Source organism: Corapipo altera, unplaced genomic scaffold (genome assembly GCF_003945725.1).
Source record: "Corapipo altera isolate COAL_440 unplaced genomic scaffold, ASM394572v1 96, whole genome shotgun sequence".
Classification (NCBI taxonomy): Eukaryota; Metazoa; Chordata; class Aves; order Passeriformes; family Pipridae; genus Corapipo; species Corapipo altera.
Window position 1 is genome coordinate 842,741 of NW_020884962.1, and position 7,941 is coordinate 850,681.

The following is a 7,941-nucleotide window of genomic DNA, read 5'->3' on the forward strand; positions in this document are numbered from 1 at the left end:
GGGGATAGACCTGGAAAAGCCACCCCAGGCAGAGCTTTGCCATCCCAATATCCTCAATTTTCTGGGGTGCTGAAGGGGAGGAGGGGCCTGAGCTTCCCTATTTTTTCCCCACTTTGGGAAATCTTTAATCTGTGTTGATCCAGGCAGTTTATTCTGCTGGATGTGCAGGAAGTGCTTTGCCCCGTCCATAAATGAGGGTGGATTTCGGTGTAAATGTGTTACTCATTAAACCCCTTTTAACTTCCAAATTCCCCTTTGCCAGCAGCTTTTCCTGCCTGATTCCTGAGGGGAATGTTTTGCTCTGCCCTCAGGATCCAGATGTGTGACAGGGCCTTGTGTAACTCTGATATAAATAACCCAGTGGTGTGTCATAAAAAAAAATTACATCTAATCCACAGCTTTTTTTTTTTTTTTCTCCTGGTTGCCTGTGGCTTTGTAAACACAGGGAATGACTGTGTTGGGAGCAGGATGAAATACAGGGATTTAAAAAAAAATACCCACATGGCTTTCAGTGGATTACTTAATGAGCCAGACAGGGTGATACGTGTGCAAGGTGATGTCTGGTGTTACAAATTCACCCCCAAACTTTAAATTCACTCTTCAGATCTGAACATGACCTTTGTTGTGTGTGGCTCCAGTAAATGTGCATTATTGGTCAAAATAACTCCCTGGCATCAGAGCCCAAAATAAAATACAGCTGCCTTGCTTTTCCTTCAGCAAAAAATAATAAATAAATGCTATTTTTGCCTCGAAGCCTCTGCATGTTTAGAGCTTGTGTTCCTGCAGAGCAGGGGGGCAGTTTAATGTGTAAAACTGGGCATATAACAGGTGTCTGTGAGCTCAGGGCACTAAAAATAAAAGAGGGACATGTCTGAGTGGGCTGAAAGACAATATCATGGAGTGAATGCATCTCATCTCTGTGCCTGTGCACGTCCCAAAATAAAGTCAAAGGCTTAACACCAGTTCTGCAAATTCCCTCTCAGGCATCTCTTTCTCAATCAATCTTTCAAAATCAGGCTTTAAAGGAAAAGTTTGTATTTTACATCCCTAAGCCCTTTAGCACCATTTCTATTTTTGAGGGGTGGTGATGTGTGTGTGTGTCTGTGTGTTATTTTTGGCAGAGATAAATCTGATATCGTGACCTACATTCCTTTGCTGGAGCCAGGGAGGGGAAATGTCTCCACCTGTGATTTCCTTGGTGCCTTGGCTGAAAGGCTTTCTTTAATTTTACAATGAGTTTTTCCAAGTAGGGGAGATAAGAAGGAGTGAGAAGGGAAAGGGAAATGACTGCAGGTAGCAGTGAGAAATAATTAGCTGCTCTTCAAAATAATTAAGTGCTCTGCTCTGCTGTGTCATGGGATCATCCCTGGGCTTGATCCTGGAGGGAGTTTTTATTCACAGGGCCAAACTTGTGTGAGGGAACCTTCTAGGAACCAACACTGCTGATCTTTGGGTTGTGTCAGGTGTTTATTTCTTGTTCAGATTTGGAGGTTTTGCTCTCTGAGCGACATCTTTTTTCTGGAAAACCCCCTCAGGAGTTGGAAACACGTGGATTTGTGTCTTCCCAAAGCTCCAGCAGGGGAAGAGGAGCTTCGGGGTGACCTGATTGTGGCCTTCCAGGACCTGAAGGAGCCGACAGGAAAGATGGAGAGGGACTTTGGGCAAGGGGTGGAGGGACAGGACAAGAGGGAATGGATTTTCCCAGTGCCAGAGGGCAGGGAGAGATGGGATATTGGGAAGGAATTTGGCTTCCCCATCCCTGGGAGTGTCCAAGGCCAGGTTGGAGCACCCTGGGATGGTGGAAGGTGTCCCTGCCCATGGAATGGATGAGTTTTAAGGTCCTTCCAACCCAAACCAGTGTGGGATTCTGGGATGTTTGGCATTAAAGGTGCCCAGGCGTGTTTGTGGATCCATCATCCCAAACTGGTGACTTTAATACCTGCTGGAGAGGGAAGGGTGGCACTAATTTATGGGAGACACGAGGAGAAAAAAAAAAAATAGGTCAGCAAGTCTGAAAGGTGCTGACAAGCATAAAATACCTGGAGATTGTTAAAAAGGAGGGGGGAAAAAAAGAACCTGAAGGTGGTTTTTCCAAGCCAGGAGTCAGAGGGAGCAGGAGTGAAGTGACTTGCTGGGGAACAGGATCTGTTTGGGAATTCAGATTTCCTAAGAGCAGGTTCCTGGGAAGGAATCCAGGGTGGCACTGGGGCTGTTGGAGCAGCTCTGTGGCTTGGAAAACTGCTCCCTGTTGTCACAGACCCTTTTGTGAACGGGTTCACCACCTCTCTGTGCTGCCCCAGGGTTTTTCCAGCTGCAGCTCTTCCCATTTCTGGAGATTCAAAAATTAAAAAAAAAAAAAAAACAACTGCGTGGTGCAACAAAATTACCCTGTAAAAAGCAGAAATATCAGAAATTTTTCACTTGTTTTAGGGTGAAAAGCTTCTCTTTAAAGCATTCTCTCTGCATCTATGCCCCAACTGACCAGTATTTCTACTTTTCATGGTGCAGCTGTGAGGAGAGGGAGCCCTAAAATCACTGATGTGCTGCTTCAGGTCGAATCCCTGGTGTCACCAGAATAACCTTTCTGGCACGTGTGAACCACTGGATCTCTCTCTTCCCTAAAATAACCTCCACATGCTCCTGCCAGGATTTGGGGACTTGCTCCTGGGACTGGTTTTTTTCCCCCCTTTTTCCAGGGAAGGGGTTTTAAATTTCCACAAGCCCCCTCCAATGTCTGGTTGCTCAGCAGTGAGATAATCAACCAAAATCCTGCCTGTAAGAGGACAGGGCAGGGCCTGATCCCTCTCCCTGGAAATGAGGGATATTTTGGTGGTGTTGCTTGCAGCTGAGTTCCTCTTGGGGTGGAAAGGGTGGATATGATGGACACGGGTTTGATGTGGCACCAAAGTACCCCCCCCACATCCCTTTACACCTTAAAGGAAGGGAATTGCACGAGGATCCTGGAAATGCTCTTCCCTTGGGAGCTTGGAGAGGGGTTTCCTGCTGGAAACAGCCCTGGGAGTGTGTCAGTCCTTCCTGTGCTTTCACTACCTGGATATTCCCTATTTTTGACGCTTTTCCTTGGTTTTTGTTCCCCCACGTAGGAGCCAGAACTCTTCTGCCCCCTTGGAAGCACAACTGGTAATGGGTAATGGTGTGAGAGAGGGTCCAGTGGAATTCCCAAAGGATGTGGAGCCAGTCACAGCAGCCCATCTCCCAGCAGAGGTGAGAGCACGAGGGCCTGGGGAGCCAAAAGCAATGTGGGAAGGAGGGGAAGGGGGGGATTCTGAGACCCCACCTGGAATCCTGCATCCAGCTCTGGGGTCTCCAGCACAGGGAGGACGTGGAAGCTGCTGGAGAAAACCCAGAGGAGGCACCAGGATGATCAGAGGGATGGAGCAGCTCTGCTGGGAGAGCTGGGATTGTTCAGCCTGGAGGAGAGAGGCTTTGGGGTGACCTGATTGTGGCCTTGCAGTGCCTGAAGGGGCTACAAGGAACATGGAGAGAGACTTTGGACAAGGGCCTGGAGTGACAGGACAAGGGGGAATGGCTTCAAACTGGCAGAGAGTAGGGTTGGAGGGGATATTGGGAAGGAATTCTTCCCTGGGAGGGTAGTGAGGGCTGAGGGACTGGGATGGATTTCCCAGAGCAGCTGTGGCTGCCCCATCCCTGGAAGTGTCCAAAGCCAGGATGGGACCTGGAACAACCTGGGCTAGTGGAAGGTGTCCCTGCCTGTGGCAGGGGGTGGCACTGGATGGGTTTTCCTGTCCTTCCAACCCCAGGCAGCCTGTGATTTGAGCTCTGGGGCGCTGGCAGAGCTGCAGGGTGTGTGCCAGCCCTGGAATGTGTAACTTGTGTTCCTCTGGGGAGAGCCAAGAGTTTCCATCCCCTTGGGAAGAGGCGTCGCTGGCACTGCCAGGCAGGGCTGGGTTCCCTTGTTGTGTCCTGCTGGCAGAGCTGGGACCAGGGCCACGAGCCTGGGTGTCCCTGCTCCTGCTGCTCCTGCTGCTGGATTCACTGGAAGCCCTGGAAGAGGAGGGGATGCTGAACCTTGGTCTGGTTTAGCCCCAGGCTCAGGCTGAAGTTCACCTTCACGTGGCTGCCCTTGCCTTCGGCCCCGGCCAGGCAGAGATGGGAGGGGAAATCCAGGGATTTGGGTAACAAACATTAACTTTTTTAGTTGTGAAACACTCTGAAAAAAAGGGAGATGTTAACTCCTCTTCTCCACAGCCACACAGAGCGTGTCAGAAGCTCACATTAAGCCTGGTCCCTCAGTCTGGAACCTCCACAGTGTTGGATTTCATTTGCTTGTTCCCTGTCTGTGTGTTGGGAGAAAAGAGCTGCTTTATAAACATGAGCTGGGGCAGGAATGCCAGTGACAAACCCACTGCCATCCCATTCAGCAGAGTAGGAAACCTGCCTGGTTTTATTCTTGGGAATAGGGCTTGGGTATTACTGGGAGGGCAGGGGAGAACCTTGGGGAGAAATCATGGGGAGGGAGTGGCTGAGCTTTGAGAAGGAGAAACAACAGAGAGAAGGTAGGAGGTGGCAGATCTTGGAATTTTGCTTCCTGATCTGCTCAGGAATTCACTGTGCTAGAAATTTAGTAAAACATTTTGACCCAAATCCTGGAGAAAGGGGGGGTAAATGCTGCAGCAGAGGTGAAGTGTTATTCCTTGTGCTTTGTTCCAGGATAATCAGGAGAAGAAGAAAGTGCTCAACTCCCTGATGTCTGGTGCATTGGCTGGTGCTGTTGCTAAAACTGCAGTGGCTCCCCTGGATAGGACAAAAATCATGTTCCAAGGTGAGTCCTGTGGGCTTTTCCAAAAATACTCTGAGTTATTGTTGGCAGGACCCAAACCAGCAACCCTGATCTGCTCAGCCAGCCTGTTCTCCAGTGCTCCAAGGGGAATGTGAGGAGCTGTGGAGGCACTGGAGGCAGGGAGTTGAGGGGCTGGAGTTTCCTGCCCAAGGTGAAGCTGAGTTGGTTTGAGGGGAGCTGAAGTTAGTGATGGAAATACTGCAAGAGGCACTGGAGCTGCATCCCTGGGTTTGTGTTGCAGAGCCCTCCTTGGAACCCCTGAACTGTGGAACAGAAAGTGAAATTCATCTGTTTGGAACAGAAAATTGTCAGGTGTTCAGCAGGATTTGGGATTCAGCCCCATCCTGGGCTCTGTTTGGTCCCTCTGTCCCACTGACAGCTCCATTAATTACCCCAGAGGGATAATTAACAGCACAGGCTGTTGATTGAGGAGACATTTGGTAAAGGCAGGAATTTTAAAGCTGGTTGACGTCCCAGATTAACGGAATTGGGCGGGTTTGATCTGATCCCTGGCTGACATTTAATTTGGGATTGGCTTTCATTTGAGGTGATTTTCCCTGTGGACACAGCGAGGGCTGAGGGATAGCAGGGATGTGGATCAGGGGGATTAAAGCCTGGGCTGGGATTGCCCCTGGGAGCAGATGCTGGTGCAGCAGGGAGGACATGCTCTGCTTCCCCACCACAACTCACCCTCTGGTTCATCTCAGATTGGAGATGTGGGATGGAACCACAGGACTGGGCTGGGTCAGCAGTTGACCCAAAATCCCTTGAATTCGGACAGACCACGTTTATAAAAATACCTGTTTGCTTTGGCCCATCCAACTCACTGCAAAAGATGTGATTCAAATGTTCCCATTTGAGCAATCTCTTAGTTCCTAATGGATATTTTAGCTTCTTGCTCTTCTCTGTCCGAGAAGGGGCAAAGCACCTTTGGGATATTACCTGGATATTTCCTATTTTTGACACTTTTGCTTTGGGTTATTGAGTGTAGGAAGGTTGTCCCTTAACTAGGGACTGAAAAATGGGGCTCTGAGCAACCTGGGCTGGTGGAAAGGGCTCGAAACTAGACCCTCTTTAAGGTCCCTTCCAACCCAAATCCTCCTGGGCTTCCACAATTCTCTGAATTTTCCTGTGGCAGAGGGAGAAGAGCTGCTTCTTTTCTATCACAATTGTGTTTATTTCTGAAAAAAAAACCCAAAAGTGATGAATGGCATAAAGGAGCAGGGTGGTGAAAATGCATTTGCATGTGATCCTTGGATGCACTCGAGAGGTTCCAAGTCTCAGATGAGTGAGGGAGAAGCTGCAGCAGCCGCTTAATTGGGCCCACGTTTGGTTTGGAGCCTGGGCATGGAAATGCTCTGCTGAAATATTGTTTTTTTGAATTAATTTTGTATTTATTCCTTTGTTTCAGTGGCGTGTGGCACGAACTGAACGTTTTCCCAACTTCTGTGCTGGTTACCAGTGTTAAGCCTTTATTATAAAACAATCCCTGCTTCCTCCTGCATTAATTCTTTTGCTTCTCTTTTTATCCCTGAGATAAAACACCTGTATGGTTTATTTATTTACCAAATGTTTATTTATATTTGATCCATCTAAATGTATTGCAAGACCTAATGTTCCTTTTTTTGTTGTTTTTTCCCCTCCTTTTAGTGTCTTCAAAAAGATTTTCTGCCAAGGTGAGGTGATGTGTCTTGTCTGCTGTTGCCCTGAAGTGTTTGATTAATGGCAGTAATAGCTCCAACTGCATCTTTTGTTTGCCTTTTTTTTTTTTTTAACTTTCTTGCTTGGGATTTATTAGGAGGACTCAGTGAAAAGCACAGAGGGAAAGCACTGGGAGTAGGCTTATTATGGGGCAGATTTTAATCAGATTGTTGATGGCACAGGGGGGCTCAGTCCTTGCTCATGCTCTGGGTTTTACCCAACATTAAGTGTGACATCACTCAGGGCTTGGTTTTGGCACCTTCTCTAGTGCAAACCATGAGGGAGCTGGGAGTTTGGATGGACAGGAAGCTGAACAGGAGCCAGAGTGTGCCCAGGTGGCCAAGAAGGCCAATGGATCCTGGCCTGGCTCAGGAATAGTGTGGCCAACAGGTCCAAGGAAGTGATTCTTGCCCTGGACTCAGCGCTGGTGAGGCCACCCCTGGAGTGCTGTGTCCAGTTCTGGGCCCTCAGCTCAGGAAGGATATTGAGGGGCTGGAGCAGGTCCAGAGGAGAGCAACGAGGCTGGGGAAGGGACTGGAGCACAAGTGCTGTGAGGAGAGGCTGAGGGAGCTGGGGCTGTTCAGCCTGGAGAAGAGGAGGCTCAGGGGAGACCTCCTCACTCTCTGCAACTCCCTGACAGGAGGGGGGAGCCAGGGGGGGGTTGGTCTCTTTTCCCAGGCAACCATCAGCAAGACAAGAGGGCTCGGGCTTCAGCTGTGCCAGGGGAGGTTTAGGTTGGATATTGGGAAGAATTTCTTTGCAGAGAGGGTGCTCAGCCATTGGAATGGGCTGCCCAGGGAAGGGGTGGATTCTCCATCCCTGGAGGTGTTTAAGAAGAGACTGGATGTGGCATCAGTGCCATGGGCTGGGAACCACAGCGGGGTTGGATCAAGGGTTGGACTTGATGATCTCGGAGGTCCCTTCCAACCCAGCTGATTCTCTGATTCTCTGATTCTATGACAATCACCTCTTCCCCCGGGATTTTTCGGGTAACCCCCCGCTCTCCCCGTGTCCTGCAGGAGGCTTACAGGCTCATCTACCGCACCTACCTCAACGAGGGCTTCTGGAGCCTCTGGAGAGGGAACTCGGCCACCATGGTCCGTGTGATCCCCTACGCCGCCATCCAGTTCTGCGCCCACGAGGAGTACAAGCAGCTCCTGGGGAGCTACTACGGCTTCCAGGGAAAGTAAGGATGAGGGAAGAGCGTGGAGCAACCTGGAGGGAGGGAGCTCTGGGCAGGGCTGCTGCCCCGGGGGGAGCTCTGTTGGCACAGGGCTGTGCCAGCCCCTCTCGGGGTGATGTGCTTAAAGAACAGTGTGTTGGGGGGGCAAGGGATGGATGGGGTCAGGAACAGGGTGTTTGGGGGCCTGAGGGAAGGATGGGGTCAGGAACAGGGTGTTTGGGGGCCTGAGGGAAGG

At 50.0% G+C, this 7,941-nt stretch overlaps 1 protein-coding gene across 5 annotated transcripts in view; it reads left to right on the plus strand.

Annotated features, from left to right (window-relative positions):
* The window catches only part of SLC25A42 (solute carrier family 25 member 42), a 16,982-nt gene that overhangs the window by 5,562 nt on the left and 3,479 nt on the right, over positions 1–7,941 (plus strand). For all 5 annotated transcript variants that reach the window (XR_003531074.1, XR_003531075.1, XM_027664294.1 and 2 more), the window contains exons 2-5: positions 3,105–3,225; positions 4,693–4,804; positions 6,473–6,498; positions 7,543–7,709. Coding sequence is in view for 3 of the 5 variants with exons in the window: in XM_027664293.1 (XP_027520094.1) it covers positions 3,105–3,225; positions 4,693–4,804; positions 6,473–6,498; positions 7,543–7,709 (426 nt within the window). In the remaining 2 variants the exon portion in view is untranslated. The remainder of the gene's footprint in view (positions 1–3,104; positions 3,226–4,692; positions 4,805–6,472; positions 6,499–7,542; positions 7,710–7,941) is intronic.